The sequence below is a fragment of the Durio zibethinus genome, chromosome 14 (assembly GCF_047325235.1).
Source record: "Durio zibethinus cultivar Kanyao isolate XHJ-2024 chromosome 14, ASM4732523v1, whole genome shotgun sequence".
Classification (NCBI taxonomy): Eukaryota; Viridiplantae; Streptophyta; class Magnoliopsida; order Malvales; family Malvaceae; genus Durio; species Durio zibethinus.
Genome location: NC_143175.1, coordinates 13,525,328 through 13,544,334, shown reverse-complemented (window position 1 = coordinate 13,544,334; position 19,007 = coordinate 13,525,328). Strand labels below are relative to the sequence as shown.

Here is a 19,007-nt window from a genome sequence, read left to right as displayed (position 1 = left end):
TATAATAACCAAAATATTTTTTGATAAAATCATCGAAGATATTGTTTTGTAAAAAACTTGAAGAACGCACTCTTCGTATTTATTAATTAGATTTAAAATTTTACATTTTTGGGAGTGATTTAAAAAAAAAAAAAATCAGTCTCTTGATTTTGGTAATAGCTATACCTCTATCATTTAGATAGCATCTTGCACCAAGTTCATCGCATACCGTGCTGGGACAGTTTTCAAATTAGTTTTTGTTCATTTGACATATTGAATTTCCATGAATTTTATAGTTAAATAATAAAATTCATAAATCGTAACGTTTATACATAATGAATCGATATGTATGATAATTTCAAAGAATAGAGTGAAATAGAGGGAAGTAGCCCGTTTCAAACATGGCACGATCTCACAATTTCTCTTTGTTTGTATTTGTCTTCATCTTTTTAATTTTTTTTAAAACAAAGTATGACACATTACATTACTATATGTACATAATAATAATTATTGATTTGTAGAATATGGACTAATTGATTTATATTGCGCAAATCAAGTCGCCACAATAGTATTCTAATTGATCTTGAATCAATGTATACATAAGTTGTGCTCCTGGATGAGATTGACAGTAATAAGATTGATAGTCCAGGGATGATGTTGAAATTTACAGTAGTGGAATAGTTTTTGTTTGCTAAAAATTAATAATAATAGCAGTGTGATGAGAAGTGGTGAGAAGAGAAAAGAAAATAATCATTAAAATTATTAGACTAACATTAGTTTACATGTGATTTTATAATTTATTTAAAATTAAAATCACTGAAAATTAATAAACATTATTTTTATATAAAAATTTGGATTTAATAATCATACATATTCTATTCTATTCCTTCTATTTTATATTCCCACAAAATATCAATTTTATTCCTTATTTAGAATGAAAATAATATTAAAATATTATATTTTCTTTGATCTAGAATATGAAAATATTATTAAAATAATATTAAATAATAAACAAATATTAAAATATTTAATATTGTTAATTTTAAGAGTTAATATTATTAAAATAATATTTTAATAATATTAAATGGAATATTTAATATTCTTAAATATATATAAATAAATAATATTTGATATTATTAAATAACAGTTTTATAGTATTAAATATATATTAAATAATAATAATTTAATATTTAATATTATTAAATCAGATAAGAATATTATTAAATTAATATAAAATATTATTAATTAATATTTAATATGATTAAGTTAATTTTTAATATTTTGAAAAATATTTATTTTTATTAATTTAATATTAATTAAAATATTAATGTGTAATATTAATAAATAATATTTAATTATTATATTAAATTGTTATTATTTTATTCATTTTATTAATTAGTTATTTTGCTAATAAATTACATGGGTAAGATGATCCTTTAAACTTACTCCATCCATATTTTTTGAACAAATGAAACATCTTAATAATAATTCATCCTCTATTCCATTCCAATGAATCAAACTTAATCATACATATTCTATTCTATTCCTCCTATTTTCTATTCCCACAAATTATAAATTTTATTTCCACTCTATTTTCATTTTATGAACCAAATGTGTTGTGAGAAAAGTGAGAGAAGGACGAATGTCATATTTAGGTAACGGAAACAGCTCCCGTTGCGTATTAATGCCGCTGTTCCTCACACTTCCAAGTGATGGCACAGTCACTTCTTTCCTTCTCCGGTCATGAATGAGGATATAGGAATTGGCGATTATGATGAAAGTCAAGCTTGTGGCAATAAGGAACAGAAAGAAAAGAGATTGTTTAATTCATTTTCCTTTGAAGACTGGGCATGGAGACTTTATCATGAATGCTTCCTCTTTGAAGATCCACGTGATAGATACCGCATCTAAAGTTTCAATAAATTAATTTTTCATATCTTTTCTAAGTAACGGAATTTTTTTCCAATGAAATAGTAGTATAATTTTGTTTTGGTTTCTTCTCTCTCTTTTATGTGTGTGTATATATATGTTTTTATTAGTTCATTTTGTTAGATTTTGTGACAAAAGACAAGTTTCATTGCAAAAGGATTAAACACAATTTAATTTTCAAAAAAAAAAAAAAAAAAGAAAAACCAGCAGAGAAATTAGCTACAAGATGATGGTAAGGTAGTGTTTTTTATCAGGCCAAAAAATTCGAAAAAATTCAAAAAAAAAAATTCTATCATTGAGCTTTTCAAAGAATCTATAATTTATTATTTATTTGATCCAAAGATTAGTGCATTATTTTCTTATTTAAATAACTGGTTTCGAATCTCCTGTCCATATATATGTTTGCGGTGAACAAAAATGAATTCCCAAGATGTGAAATTAAAGAGAAAATATCAAAATTTAAAGTCTATTTGCAATCACAAAAAGCAGAAGAAGAAAAAAAAAAAGCTTGTAAAAATCTTGGCTTGGAATCCTTAACCCATTCTAAAATAGTATGGCTAAAGAGCAATTTCTCAAAGCTAAAATCCCACTCATCACAAACTTAAAAAAAAAAAAAATGTCCCACTCATTATTCATAAGGCTTGCAGCTTTGAAATAGAGTTATTGAGACGTAAAGGGGCCTACAACAAAACATCTAAGAGGCCCAAAAGAAGTCCAATTATCAAAGCAAGCTCTAGTGTAAGTATTCTGTCCATAACTTTGTCCTTTTGATTCACCCATTAATTCTAAACCCAAGCAAGATAAAACTCATTAGATTCGAATTTGAATTTGAATTTGGATTTGGATTTTTTTTTTATCAAATTGAGAAATGAGAATCTTAAATTGAAGGAAAGCCGTCCAAGTTTCCATTATGATTGAGAAATTCGTCAGTTGATTTTGCCTATCATTCACCTTTTTCATTTTCAAACTATTCGACATGAATACTTTATTGGTTTTCAAAACTTTCAGAAAGTTAAATTCCAAAATGGACAATTAACCAAAGGTTTTTTTGTTTTATTTTTTTTTTTTGGGGGGGGGGGGGGGGAGGGGTGATTTCAGTTAAAGATTTGATATCATAGAGTTAAACCAACATATATTTGAATAAATCTGATAAAAAATTAAATTAAATTTGCACATGATAAATTTTGAATAAAAAACTCAAAATTATAAAGCATATTAACATTAACCATATTAATATAGGGAACATCCATATTGGGACATGTATTATATGACAAGACATATTACAAGGCTAGCGTGTCTCCAGGGATATTGAGTATGAAAATATTTTTGATGAGTCGAGTGAATTATGTTGATAGAGATGGTTAGAAAAAATATAATAGTGGCTAAGAAAACTTAAAACAGAGTGTAAAAATCTTTCTTTGTAAGAAAATGTATATTATACTCAGTATAGCTGCCTTGGTTTGGAATAAAAGTGATGGTTTACCCTTCAAACTACCACCAAAAAGGGAGTGAAGTGAGAAAGCACACAAACCCAAACATGATTTCTGATGAACTCACAGCCCAAAAAAAAAAAAAAGTTTCCTTAGTCTTTACTTTTCTCAAACATAAAGTTACTAATAATTCGGAAATTTAGGGTTTTTTTTTTTTTGGGAAATTAACCAATAACATCATAATTATCAAGAGCTTGATAATGCATCAAAACAGCCATTGCGTATAGTTGTTGTGGACAAAGAAAGATCACATGATGTTTATCATTTATTGAGATTTTATTGTGAAAAAAAAAGTAGATATAATATTTTTTAGATTGGGGAAGTTAATAATTATGATTAGAGAGGCTTATTAACATTGCACCAACTAAAAACATTGCCCTTTGAAAGGATGATTAGGAGAATTTTTTTACCACAATCATTCTTACAAACAAATAATACCATTTGAATGAGGAGATTACTTATTGGATTTTGTTGTGCTTTTTTTTTTTTTTTTTTTGGTTAATGATAGATTGAAAAGGGTGAATATAACAAGTCAAAATCAAGTTTCTATCATTAAGATTAGTAAAGAGTCGGAGATAATAAAAGAAAAGGAATTAAAATTAGTGCTATATCTTTATTCACAAAATGGAATCAGAATGCAAGGTTTGGTTAAAAGCAGAGCATAATTGAGGAGGTGGAAAAAAAAACAAAGAGCCTGTTCATTGTTCCATAGTATTCAATAATAGTTTTCGCCTGAACATTTAGTTTAACGATTAATGCATAATCTCCAATCCTATTCAAAGAATATGATTAGAATTCTCCCTTTTTCGAGTAAAAAAGGTTTTAGTTAATACACGAAGATTCGTTTTTAAAGAACTCACACAGTTGTTTTCTGAATTTTTTATTTCTCTGCCTCTGCTCTGCCGTGGTCCAAAGGATTGTCGGAGCTGCCCACCATTCTCAAATTTTATTTAGAGTAACCCCACAAAATAACAAACATGATTAGACATAATTTAATTAATATCAGTAGCAATAACCAGTTTTAAGGAATAGAAATAGAAAAAGCTACAATTCCTGCAGAGAAAATTTACCTTGTATTCGATGTCTTTAATGTCATTGATCTGGTCTCAAGCTTTCTGCAAGAAAATGATTGAATGGTTGTTTTTGCATAATCTTCTGCAGCATTTGCAACATAAGCTGACCCCACCTAGGAAACAGTTTCTGAAATGCATCAGAGCCCTTCATTTCATCTGACGCCATCTAATGACACTCTCAAACTATCTGATTACCATACATTGATTATCCTCTCCAGGTGGTTGACCAAAGGGTTTTGACTTCCAATGTCCGGGGGAACCTGAAATTGTACAGGATAGCCAACAAGTTTCCAAGTCTGATGAAGCTTCCATATCAGAATCTAATTGACATGGGGTCAACCAGATAGTTTACAACACCACACCTTACCCTCTCATTCAAGTCCCAATCTGAGGTAGACTAAGACCAACTTGCCAAAACTTTGAAATCACTCATCAGCTTTCTTCATGGGAGAGATTGTTTTGATCAAACAATGGGTGAAAAAGAAAGTAGTTAGCAATGGGAATTATAGAGAAAAATAAAACCTGAGAAAGACAACTCTCCCTCCAACTGAAATCCTAACCAGTTTCTTGAAGAAAAAATCTTCTCACCAAACAAATTAAAATAATAAACCTCAACATATGTATTTGTTCATTTCTTTCCTCCCTATATTTTCATCCCTTTCTCTTCTTATCTGCTGAAAGCAATAATATTCTTCTCATGCAGCTGCCAGGTCGTCGTAAGACTCTCTTCAGTGAAGCAGGAATCATGAAGCACCGCAAAAACAATAATCTTTCCATATTTGTTGTAGTTTTCTCTGTATTTTTGTTCGGGATTTTCATGTACAATGAGGACGTGAAGTCCATAGCGGAGTTCCCATTTTCAAGGCCTAAGGCTAGTGAAATCCAAGATGATCAATCCAAACAAGGCAACTCAGTTCAAGAATCTATCAAGAATGAGAAAGAAAAAGTGGCTTCATTGAACTCAAAAACTTCACCTGAGGAAACAACAAAGAAAACTGATCATGACATGAAATCCATAGTTGCGAAAGATGATGAGCAAAGGCTTGCAGAAGACAAAGAAAATGATGAGCAGAAGATAGAAAAGAAAGAAGAAGAACAAAAGATTGAGCTACCAGTTGTTGAAGAAGATGATGAGGATGTTGAATTGCCTCCGAAGGACTGTGACCTCTTCACAGGACAGTGGGTTTTGGACAATGAAACATATCCTTTATACAAAGAAGATGAGTGTGAGTTTCTTACAGCACAAGTTACTTGCATGAGGAATGGAAGAAGGGATTCTATGTATCAAAATTGGAGATGGCAGCCTAGAGATTGTAATTTACCCAAGTAAGACCATTTTTTTTTTTTTTTTTGAGTTCTTGAAATGTAATTATATATACTTTTTTCTTATTTCTTTGTTAAAATTTGAAGATGTTGGTGATTCTGACATGTTTTTCTGTTACAAGGTACAAACCAAGAGTATTGCTTGAGAAGCTGAGGAATAAAAGGCTTATGTTTGTTGGAGATTCATTGAACAGAAATCAATGGGAATCCATGGTTTGTCTGGTTCAATCTGTTGTCCCTCCTGGAAGGAAGAGCTTGAACAAGTCAGGGTCCCTATCTGTGTTCAGAATTGAGGTAAAAATTCCCACTTGGCAAAGATTTGCTGGATGTCACTTTCTTCTCGTATTCATTCATCTTTCTAACAAAATTTGTTTAGTATAATTGAAGTTCATGCATTTGTGTTTCGTGATGATTAATAATCATAATAATATCACACGGGTGCTTTACTTATGTATAAAAGTTCGGGAGCGAATGTGTCAAATACAAGTTTTGCCGAATATTTAAGCATTTGGACAAAAAACTAAGCATTTTCTTAGTATTTTGTTTACTCAGAAGCAGTGGCAGCAAAAAGATAGGCTTCAATTTTACCTTTTTAAAAAAAAATTTCCCCTCATTTCCAGGAAAAGCAAAAACGGAAAGAAAAATAAGTTCATGGACGTTTGCTTAAGAACTATATCATAATATCAATGTACTTCAATAATAAAATCATAAAGGCATTAGGCCGAGAGAATGTGTTTTTAAGATTGTTTGACCAAGAGATTAGATGTAGGCAAGGCTCCTGATCGTATTATGGAAAAAAAAAAAAATGTCCCAAGGAGTAATTGTGATTGTGAACATTCGACTTTGCAGGACTACAATGCCACAGTGGAGTTTTACTGGGCCCCTTTTCTGGTGCAATCAAATTCAGACGACCCGAACAGGCACAGCATCTTGAATCGTATAATCATGCCTGAATCAATCGAGAAACACGGCAAGAACTGGAAGGAGGTGGACTATTTGGTCTTCAACACATATATCTGGTGGATGAACACTTTCACTATGAAAGTTTTGTAAGTAATTAGAACATTAAACCAATGTTTGATTTAATTATGTTCTGTACTTTAATTGAAGTGATCTGATGTGGGTGTTCTCGGATTGATGTAACAGACGAGGATCGTTCGATAGAGGGGACACAGAATATGATGAGATCGATCGGCCAGTAGCATATAGGAGAGTATTGAATACATGGTCTAAATGGGTTGATAGAAACGTGAATCCAAATCGAACCACTGTCTTCTTCAGCAGCATCTCTCCTCTTCATATCAAGTAATAAATCACTTGCCATCCTTTTAAATTTCTGTCATATTCTAGTACTTGCTTTCCTTCTATTCCCTGTTTGGTCAAAAGTTATTTTGCAAAACTGATGTGCCATTTTTTTCCACCTGATGAATGAATCAAACTCATAACCAGCTGATATGTTTTGGTTTTTATTTTTTATTACTGCATTTTTTGTTTTCTAATTATAACGAAAACATGTGAGCCAACAATATTTTTAATAATTTTTGAGTAGATATAATTAATTTTTTTTATAATCAAATTGTCAAAAATTAAACTTTAATCACTAAAACTAAAAATTCAGTACTTTAACAGCATTGGCAAATATAACTAACTTCACCAAAATGATAACCTAACCTTTTAAAATTTTTAACCAATCACGGTCTCTTTGATGAAAAGAACTACTTAAAACCAAACCCAAAAATATTGCTATGCATTGTATATTTTATGCAGTATCACATTTGCATACGACAGATTCCCCTTGTGCATGCACTTTTAATCCAATGTAAATGTCCTCTTGTAGGAAATTAATTAGGTGTTTTATCTTCTTCTGATTGTCATTAACTCACATAGTTGTTGGGATAAAGTTTCCAACTTAGTACAGTCTGCCAGTGGTAGACAGTTGGCCTATGACCTCTCATCCAACAATACTTGGACCAAAATATTCTCCTAATCTTTTGGTTGGTAAATGAAACAACCATTTTTATGTGTTTCTCAATTATTAAGAGCTTATGTTTCAATCCAAAATATTTCTTTTAAGGCCCATACGAAAAGTTAGTGCAGTTGGTAAGAAGAATCCTTTTTTAGAAGTACTTTGGAAATAAAATTTTGAATGCATGTGTTATTAAAATAGTTCGAGAAGAGAATTAAACACAAATAAAATCCAATTATCAAAAGCATATTTCTTTTGATGCATTTTTTATTCAAAGGTGACATAATTATATGCAACCTATCAATGTCTGCAGGAGCTTGGATTGGAACAACCCAGATGGGATCAAATGTGCCCTGGAGACTACCCCAATTCTCAACCAGTCAATGTACCTAAATGTTGGCACTGACCGCAGGCTCTTTGTCATAGCCAGCAACATTACTCAAAACATGAAAGTCGTCGTCCATTTTATTAACATTACAAGTCTTTCGGAATACAGAAAAGATGCACATACCTCAGTCTATACCATCCGCCAAGGCAAAACGCTGACCCCGGAACAGCAGGCTGATCCAGCCACTTATGCAGATTGTATCCATTGGTGCCTTCCCGGGTTACCGGACACGTGGAACGAATTCCTCTACGCACGTATCATTGCTCGCTCGTGACACGTAGACATAATTCACATTATCCTTATTACTTTCTTTTATTTTATTTTTTGGTGTGGCTTCGTTACCTTGGACATCGGTTTTCCTGTAAGCATCTGTAATTTAGTCTTCAACATTTGATCGGATGTAGCTTCATAGGGGGATGGACAATCAAAAAAATTTTTATTTTTCCTTTGTTGATTTAATGGGGACTAAGGTGCGGGGGCCAAGAATGCCAAATTTCATCACTCACTGAGCAAAACCTGGCCAAAGCCAATGCACAAAATTGTATAATGCATATGTTGGAAACTTTGAAAAAGGAAATAAAGGTTTATACAAGCACAATTTCCTCTCCATTCACTATCAATTCTTGGCTTTTCTTCCTTTCTTTTTCTTTGTTTTTGTTTCTTTGGATACTAGAGCTTCTTCATCTAGTTTCTTGTACCTCAATAGAGTCAATTCAATTCATAGAAATCGCTCCAACAAGAATCCATGAAGATTAATTAGTCCCATTGCCCAAAAAAAAAAAAAAACACTAATCTTTTAAAATGGTAAGAAACTGCCTCATCAGCCGCAATTATACGGACAAGAAAATAATAGGCTAATTAAGACAAACCATTGTCATTAGTTAAAACATGTCACATTTTCTAGGTTGTTTCTTATATATAACTAACCAGCCTTTGATAAAACGAAAAGCTTTAATAATGTTAAACTTGGCCCATTAACAAAGAAAAAGAAAAACAGTCTCTATTCCCTACTTTCTAGGACTCCTTTTGATAGCATGTCGGTCAGGAAGAGTTCCTTTAAGTTTGCAGAGGAATGACTGCATTGTCGACTCATAATCTGACCATCAACAATATTCTTGATAATCAAGTTAAGACGTCCACTAATCTCTCTTAGCCTTATTTTAATTTTGGATTCACCAATTAAGATACTATAATCACACATTTTGTTGACAGATTACCTATATTAATTAATCCATTTCCATAGCGGCGCTCCATAATTTTCATTTTTTTCTTAGGAAAAGACAAAGGTTCCTTGCTCTGGATGATTTGGCAGTAGAAATAGTATAATACTCATTTGTTTGATATTGAAAAATGTGTTGATCATGAATTACGATGGAAAAAAGAAGATAATTGTTGAAATATAATACTAATATAATATTTATGATGAAACCACGTCAATTGGGGATGTAGCTCAGATGGTAGAGCGCTCGCTTAGCATGCGAGAGGTACGGGGATCGATACCCCGCATCTCCATCTGATCTTTTTTCTCAAATCCTTGAAATATCCGTTTTCAATGGCATTTCAACTCTGGAAGAAAACTGGAGACTACACTTTTTTTATTCTCAAAAATGAAGAAAACTTGAGCCATGCTGATTAGCAAAAAGAAAGCAAAGCTGCTCAGCTTGCAGCTACCGCAATGACTTCAAATGGTGCAACTTAATTTTTACTTTTACCTCATCCAACATTGATTTTTAAGAAGGAAACTGTAGTGAAAGCAGGCACGATCTCCTGCTACGTTGGCATAGAATAGTAGGGACGGTCGCTTAATTTGTGGCGTGGGAAGCAATATGTGAATGACTGATGTAAAAATAAACCCAAAAATAAAGAAAAGACACATAGAGAAAGACAGGTAATTTTTGAACTTTTAACACTAGACTTGGATCTTATTGTTTAATGCACGCCAAATGCCATACCCCATATTTTCAGGGCATGGAATAAATAAGTGGCTAGTGATTACGATCTCCAAAAAAAAAAAAAAAGCATAAAAGATTGACTTAACAGTGGTCATTGAAGAGTGAAGACCTTACTTTTATAGCATTAGTCTATATTCTAAAGGTTCTCTAGAATTGAATGAGGCAAGCACTAATAAGAAATTATATAGTATAAGGTATCCACCATATAGTTCTCAAGTCTGAAGCAGGGTTTCAAATAGCAATTGTGTAGTGGCATTGTGGTTGCTATTTTGTGGTTTCGGTAACCTCCGTCATCGTTACATACTCGAAATTGGGCTGTGAACGGAATTCACAATCATAACAACTGCTCGTGGTCGTAAAATAACAGTGTAACAACAATAATGATTATAATGGGTCGTTATTGTTTATTACATTTTTATTTTACGATCGCGAGCAACCATTACAGTCGATCAATCTCGATCGGATGGGGTGTTTCCTAACCCCAATAGGTAGGTCATTCTTTTTCGTTCTAGATTTCAGAGAGATTTTGACATGAGCTTGTAGAAAAGCTCAGACTTCCCTCTTCATTTCTTCTTGTTTCCTGAAAAGGGAGTTATGCCCGGTGCGAAGTCCGTTCATTCCTTTTTTTCTTTGTCGGGTCAAGGAGAAGCACTTGGTTGGGTTCTTTGCTTGCTTATTCCACTAATTTCAATGGGAGAACAGTGAGTTCTCCTTCCTTATTGTTGTTTTGTAGGACGTTATAGCCGTAATTTTCATTTTCAGTTCAAAATGTAATTCGAAAACTTATTCTTTTTCAGTAGTTAAAGAGTTTCATATAAAAAATTACATTCTAAACAAGAAAAACCTTTAAATTTATGATTCAATCAGCAAATACAAACCTCAATTAAGATCAAATAATATATTGTTGAAGTTAATCAATAACTATCTCAAACCTTAAGAGTTAAGAAGAAGCAAAACATTTTTTAATTGCCAAAATGGGAAGATAAGAGGCTTAGGTTCAATAGTAGCATTGCCAGTGGCTTGGGTTGAGGAAGAAGACAAAAATAGCGTAGATGAAACTTGGAAGAGGTTAGAAGATAGAGGAAGCATGGGATATGCTTGTCAATTTTTTAAAAAAGAGAGTGAGCAATAGAGTGTAATACAAAAAGATTTAATCGTTAAATTTGAAGAATGTACGGATGTGAGAAAGGTTTGGTAGGTTTAGGTTCAGCTGAACCAAATCAACCAATCATAGTATTTTATTTTCTTAGGTACGTGTGATATTTAAAAGTACATTATATTTTGTTTTTTCTTATTTAGGTGAAAATATGGAAAGGAAAAAACAAATGATTTGGTAAGAAATTGAATATTTTAGAAATTTTTTTTATTGATTTTGATAAAAATTTAAGGGGAATGTGAGCTATTAATTAGTGAATTTATTTTTATTTGCCATCATTTTAAAGTAATTAGTAGTTTTTTAAATAATTTTAATATTATTAATGTTATTGTTAATTGTATATTTTTATTAATTAATAAAGATTAGTTTGCTACTATTATATTATTTTGGTTTAATTTAGTTATTTAAAATGTTGTACTTGATAATTTGATTTAATAGTAAAATATATTTATCTATAGTCAATCAGATAGTTTATCATCTTCTCCCAATAAACATATATTACAAAAATATCTAAAATATTCATCATTAATTTTTTAATTAAATTAATCATAATCTTTATTAACTTCATATAAGATATATATTTTTCATCATATATATTTATAATATTTATGTTTTTGAACTTCATGCGTATAATAAAGAAAAACATTTATAACATACATTTTCGTTCTAAATTATAACTATAAAATATGAAAAAATTATTTTACTTTATAAATAAAAATTAAAATATCATAAATTACTTTAAAAATTATAAGTATTAATTATTATTATTATTATAATTATAATTATTATATTTTATAATAAATTGTAAGAAATTAAAAAAAAATAACCGTAATGATCGCAATAATCTTCGTTATATACAAAATTACGATAAATCATGATAAATGAGCATCGAAAACGTGTCCGTAATTTGAATTCTTGATCTGAAGTGGTGTAATAGAATCATAGAGATTCTGAATTCTTTCTCCAACACCGCAGTGATATCAACATATCCTGAATGAATTCGGTTCTGTCAGATATGAAGAATGTAGTCAGAAATCGATGAAAAAGAAAAAGTGGGAAAGACGAATCTTTACTTTTGCAGATAGCTGAACCAGCTGCTACTTGAAGGTAACTACTCCAGGTTAGTCCGTTTCTCTTTCAAGCCTTTCATTTCTTCAAGCTATGAAGCACAGCTGCAGCATCGGCCATAAAAGTAAAAGCTATCAAGTACTTGTTCTGGTTTCCCTGATATTGTTACTTCTAGTCAAATTGTTTATCTACAAAGGAGATTTTATACAGGTGGCAAGGTCGATTTTCTTGTCATGGTTTAAAACTCTAGGAATCCTGGAGGAAGATGAGGAGGAGGTTAAGCTGCCACCAATGGACTGTGATCTCTTCACTGGGAACTGGGTTTTCGATAATATAACCCATCCTTTGTATAAAGAAGATGAATGTAAGTTTCTGTCAGTCTCAGAACAAGTGAGTTGCATTAGGAATGGAAGACAGGATTCTCTTTATCAGAATTGGAGATGGCAACCCAGGGCCCAAGTAAGTTCTGTTAGTAACATTTTTGAGTTGTTTCTTGAGGAATTAAAAAAAGGGTATAATCAGTTAGATACTGAGCTACTTTATCGTGGACAAAACTAAAATATTTTTGGTGACGTTTGTAAATTTTTTTAAAATGATTTAATAAAAATTTTAATAAAAAATTTAAATTGATATATTGATAGAATTTAATATAAAGATCAATAAAAAATAAAAAATTTTATTAAAAATATTATTTATAATTTAAATTTGATTGATATTTATTCAATGATAAAAATTTTATCAATATTTTTATTAAAAATATTTATATAAAAATATATATAGTTATTTAAGTGAAGTTTGTAAAATTTTTTATTAAAAAAAATTAAAAATAAAATTGAATAAATTAAAAGATTTTATTTTATAAATTAAGTGCATAAAATTTGAAAAAAATTTAATAAATTTTGATATATATATTTTTATATAAACATTTTTAATAAAAATATTAGTTAAATTTTTATTATTGAATAAATATCGATCAAATTTAAATTATAAATAATTTTTTTATATATAATTAATCTTTAGCAACGAGAAATATTTCTTCCTTCGTTACTCTGTATTCAGTTTAAGATGCTGGGTTTTAGATCTTTTGGAAAGTTTATAGTTTTTGCTCAAAAATCAAAATCATTCATGCTTAACCAGTGAAATAATAGAAACCAGTTGAAGAATCTTTAAGAGGACTTTGTCTTACCGACAACTGTCTGATTGTTTCCATGTTGAAATGATTATGATACACGTCCGGTGGAAAAATCTTTTAATGCACTTACATGAAAAGATGTGCACATAAAAGAAATGAGACAATTGAAAATGACCACTTTTTAAATAGAACCCACACTCCATTAGTAATTCCTTGAGCTAGTTTCTGTTGTCAATTAACATTCACAGGTGGATTTGACATATTTCTTAAAAATGCTGGCATAGGAATACAACAACGCAGTGGAGTTCTATTGGGCACCATTTCTGGTTGAATCTAATTCAGACAATCCATGGAGGCACAGCATAAAAGATCGTATAATCATACTTATTAAGAATAGTGGAGAATATTGGAAGGGTGTAGATTTCTTGATATTTAACTCATATTTGGTGGATGGACACTGGACACATGAAAGCCCTGTAAGTATTAAAACCAGCTGTTTGATTCTTCCATGAGCTTATCTGCAAAATCCAAAGCATTAAAATAATTCATGACGTTAATACATTTTCACCGTGATGTTCTACGGGAAGGCGAGGATCATTTGATGCAGACCCCATTGAATATGATGAAATCGAACACCCTATTACTTATGGGAGAGTTCTGAAGAGATGGGCCAAGTGGGTCGAAGAAAATGTTGCAATCCAGGCATTTTTCAAGGCTGCTAATTCCTTCAAATAAAGGAAAGTTACACTTTAGCTAGATCAATTTAAATGTTGCAAGCCAACTTATTTTATTTTATTTTATTTTTTTATACATAAAAGGATGCAGCATGAGAAAAAAAAAAGAGGTTAATCATCTGTATAATTAACCTCTATTAATGAAACCTATAAGTCATTCTATATAAATTTTCTCTTTCAATTTTTCGTTTAGAAAAATATTTCTCACATCCATATGATGTAACTACAAATCTAAACATGTTACAATGGCTAGATTTGTGTTTTGTTGGATAGATTAATCAATTCTCATACATTGTTTAGTCTTTAGACTCTATCTTTCTTTTTCAATTCCTTTAATCCACTTTTCTTTTGCCTTACTTGTGATTCTTGTGAAAAAAATTCAACAAATTCATTAACTTTAGTTATGCTCTCACTTGGATTAGATATTGTTGGTTATTGATCAAGAATATGCATTAATTAATTTGTAACTTACCAAATCATTTGCATCCCCAATCTTGTAAAGAGATATTTCCTAACTTATCTCACTTTTATTTTGGAAATTTATTTTTCAAAAAAGTGTTTCAAAATTCAATTGCACTTATACTCGATTGTTTACTTATGAACATATATCCTTTCAGAATGTTTAGAGTATCTTACAAATATACTCTTTTTGCATTATGGACCTAACTTGCCATGTTAATGAGCGAACTTAAGAACATAGGCAGTACAACCTTAAGTTCTTAAGTAACTGAGACTGAGTTTTCTATTAATCCACAATTCATAAGGAATGGTTGTAATTGACTTGGATGACACTCAATTGAATATATAGACGGTTGATAACAATACTTCATCCTAAAAATAATTTGCAAACTCACTTGGGTCAATATTGATCAAACCATTTCAAAAGAGTTTTATTTTTTATCTCTACGACAGCTTTTTATTGCGAAGTCATTGGAATGGTTAATAGCCTATCAGTACCATTTTCATCACATATCTGTTTGAACTAATCAAACAAGTACTCACATCCATAATCAGTTTTCAACATCTTAACATTTTTATGTAATTGGTTTTTTACTAGGTACAAATACTTTTTAAAGCACTTTAAAGCTTTAAACTTGTGAAAATCAAGTAGACAAAATTGAAAAGTTTGTTATCATCAATAAATGTGATATGAAGTATTAACATACATTGGGATACAAATATCAAAATGTATCAATTGTAATAGACCTTCAAATGTAGTTTTTTATCAAATGGTTTTCTTATCAGTTCTCTTGCTAGATAGTTACACATAATGGTTGATTAACCTTATCATATAAGACCTTGTAATCCCTCTTTTGCTAATTTATCTATTATTTATTGACCCATATGACCAAGTATAGCATGCCAAACATTCATATTGATATTGGCATCACAAAACCATTTAATAAACATCCAGATCCATAATGATTTATTTTTTAAAAAATAAATCCATATTTGTGTTATTAAAATTCATAACAAATCTTGAACAAAGAAGAACAATGATAGAAACTGAATTCCATCAAATATAAAGAGCAAACAAGAGATTATATAGGATGAGATTTTTCCACCTACACACTTAACTTATAATTATCAATGCTCTTTACTTCAATCATTTGATTGTTTCCTAAATAAATATATTTTGTTTATATTTCGTGTATGTGGCTTGCGGTTCCTGAGTCTTCTTCATCTTGTTACATTCACAAGCAAAGTAAATTTCTTTACCACAATTAACGCACTTGATTTAATTGTGTTCTTCTTAGATTAAGCTTTGCGACCATTTTCTTTGCCACTTTAACCAATCTTTGGTTTTTTAGGAGTTTTCTCCTTGTTTTCACCATATGGCCTATGCTTGAACCCATAACTTCTTTTAAACATGTGTATGCCATATATACATTAACACTAGGCTCAGATGCTTCTTATACAATCTTCCTCTAATTGAAGATAACGAGAAGCATCATTGATAGTCTTATACTCTCATTGTGGGTCAAGTGCACCTTTATGTTCTTTTAATTATTTAGCATGGATTGAATTATAGCTTAAATCTCTTGTTCAGTTATCAAAGTGTGATTAACCTCCTTTTTGAACAAACTTTAGTGTCAAGGCACTCCACATCTCTTTTAGCAATATCATGCTATCTAAACTTATGCATGATATCATTCTTTATACTAGTTAGTAATGTAATATGAATAGTGGAGTCTTCTCTATCCAGGCTTCACAAACCCTTAGTTCTTTCTATTTTATGACGTATTTCTATATTTAGACTCCACTAGGACTATTAAGAATTTAAAAAATCTCTTGTTCTTCTAACACATACTAGATTTTTATATTCTAAATTCTATAATTATCCCCATTCAATAAACATATACTTAAATATAAAAACCATATTCAAAAGATAATTCAATATTGAGAGATCCATGCACTAATTAATGCCTAGTATTACAGACATTTATTTTGTTACAATGTCATAAATAAAATAATGACAATCATTTAAATAAAAATGAAACCAAAAAGTCATTATGTTCACAATCAAATTTAATTTTTAATGTGTTTGATTCTCATTTATTCTATTTTATTGTGTAAAATTTATTATTCTAAGGTAACTAATTAATTAATACCTTAAAACTCCCTTTAACCACAAGGAAGAACTCAATCAATAACATACATTGATTGAATTCAAATAACAAGTCTCATAAAGTATGTACATATTGAACACATGAACAAGTTTCATTATTAAACATACGTATTGTTTATTAAACTATGTTCTCAATCAGTACGTATCACTTGTCTAGTGACTAGGATTGAATCTATAAATTCCTATGACAATTTTCACATTCTTATTAGCCATACACAGAGATTCAAGAATTTTTTGAATGCCACTATGGAGACTTAAGCCAATAAAGAAGGTCACATTCTTTCTTGCCCTTTTCTCAAAAAATTATAAATTTTTTTATCAAAATTGTAGCATTAAAATGTTTCCTCTCATTCAACATCAAAAATTTATGAAATTTTTTTTTTGTCAAAGTGTAAAGAGTGTATCTATTTAATATCATATATATGTTTACATCCTCCTTTCATGCATGTTAACCCATAAGATCAACTTTTTAATCATGTCATTAACCTTTAAGTATATGACACATAATATCATCATAATTTGGATCCATTTGGTGCAACGATAATTCAATTAGTAGCCTTATGACTCTAAAAGCAATTGCCCTAAGTATTTATAACAATAGGAGTTCTTACAAAAATAATCATGATTTTTTGTAACAAAATATGAGAAAAAAAATTATGAATCCATAAGTCAACGCAAGTCAAAAAATGATTAAGACTTATCTCAATCATTTTTGTGTGATCTGACCTTTCAAAATTAATCAAGGATAAAATAATTTTAAAAGTTTCCTTTTTTTTTTTAAAATTGCAACATGTTTTCAAAAAATATATATTGGGTATTCGAATACCTTAAAAAGCATTTGAATGCCTCTTTTTTATTTAAAAAATAATAGTTAATTTTTAAAAAATTTACTTAGGGCATTCAATGCCTTGTCAAGAATTCAAATGCATGAATTTTGTAAATTGAAAACTCGATTCAAATATTTCAAACATTGGCAACTTGCATTTTGAATGTTCCAAAACATTCATAACGACTTTGTTCTATAAAATTATACACTTTTTGTGTAATACTTTCATAGATTTTCGAATGTATTTCGATAAAAACTCAAGAACTTGTAAACAATTTTGGTGTTTCAAGACAAACATCAAAACAACTGTGAATCAAACTGCCCTAGCTTTGAAACAACGAAAGGATAATATAATAATATATGAACAATATCATATATCATAAATAATAAAGAAAACTTACTTGCTTTATGGAAGTACAGTGAAAGCACTTTTACAGAAGTGTTACAAAAGCAACATTGACTTCATTCATTGGTTAGGGATAAGATTGCACATTCAAAAATTAATCATTATCCATAACACAAGTCTCTAAACACCAATGCAATAGATTCCTCCAAGAGTTTCCTTTTCTATGCCGACCTTTTTCTTTTTTTTCCTCTTTTGTTTTTTATGTGATTCATCACATAGTCCCATATAAATAAGACTTATTTTATACTTGATTTGGATGAACATATTCGTCCTTTTTGTTTCTCACAATGGTGAATGCGATGTCTCATCGAGAAAGGAAAAGACCACGACTAGAACCCTTTTTATATACTTCATACAATGACCCACTGCCATTTTTCTTTTACTTTTGTTATGGTCAATTGCCATATTAGAGAAAGTGGGGAAGTATGGCAGTTTGTATTCATGGTTTTAGTTAAAAAAAACCAGCATACATTAAAAACTGCCCATGACAGTTTCCTTTTATTGGTTCAAACCAAAAATATAACCACTACATATAGCTATTATCAAGTAGGATTTATCCATCCATTTGGGTGGACCATTCTTATATAATCTAATTGAAATATAATATCTTTTTAGATAAATTTAATAATAATCTACATATATATTTTTAAACTTAAAAATTTCAAATGTGATGATATATTATCTTTTAAAATATATTTCTTAATAATCATATCATATATCATATCATATCATATCATATCATAGCATATATATTAAATTACAAAATACATGCATACCTAATAAAGTATGCCATATGGATGTTTTCGTGAAGAACTTATAATTTTCACACATAGGATAGGATAATAATTTAAATTCTCTAACAAATAAATTTATTCAATTAATTATTTAATTTAAAAATATTAGATTAATTCAAATCTTTTAACTATTTTATCTCAATTTTCACTTCTTTTCATTTT

The 19,007-nt window shown here is 29.8% G+C and overlaps 2 protein-coding genes and 1 non-coding gene across 3 annotated transcripts; all 3 read left to right on the top strand.

The window, feature by feature from the left end:
• Window positions 1-4,203: 4,203 nt before the first annotated feature.
• Window positions 4,204-8,772, top strand: LOC111294398 (xylan O-acetyltransferase 1-like). Its single transcript, XM_022887691.2, has 5 exons — window positions 4,204-5,797; window positions 5,917-6,088; window positions 6,644-6,843; window positions 6,941-7,099; window positions 8,074-8,772. The coding sequence occupies exons 1-5, from the start codon at window positions 5,169-5,171 to the stop codon at window positions 8,420-8,422; spliced, it is 1,509 nt and encodes a 502-aa protein (XP_022743426.2). The 5' UTR covers window positions 4,204-5,168; the 3' UTR covers window positions 8,423-8,772.
• An 815-nt stretch (window positions 8,773-9,587) lies between these two features.
• On the top strand, window positions 9,588-9,660 carry TRNAA-AGC (transfer RNA alanine (anticodon AGC)). Its single transcript has one exon. It is a non-coding gene; the product is annotated as a tRNA-Ala (tRNA).
• A 2,506-nt stretch (window positions 9,661-12,166) lies between these two features.
• On the top strand, window positions 12,167-14,565 carry LOC149515058 (xylan O-acetyltransferase 1-like). Its single transcript, XM_089742900.1, has 2 exons — window positions 12,167-12,783; window positions 13,741-14,565. The coding sequence occupies exons 1-2, from the start codon at window positions 12,418-12,420 to the stop codon at window positions 13,966-13,968; spliced, it is 594 nt and encodes a 197-aa protein (XP_089599026.1). The 5' UTR covers window positions 12,167-12,417; the 3' UTR covers window positions 13,969-14,565.
• The last annotated feature ends 4,442 nt before the right edge of the window (window positions 14,566-19,007 follow it).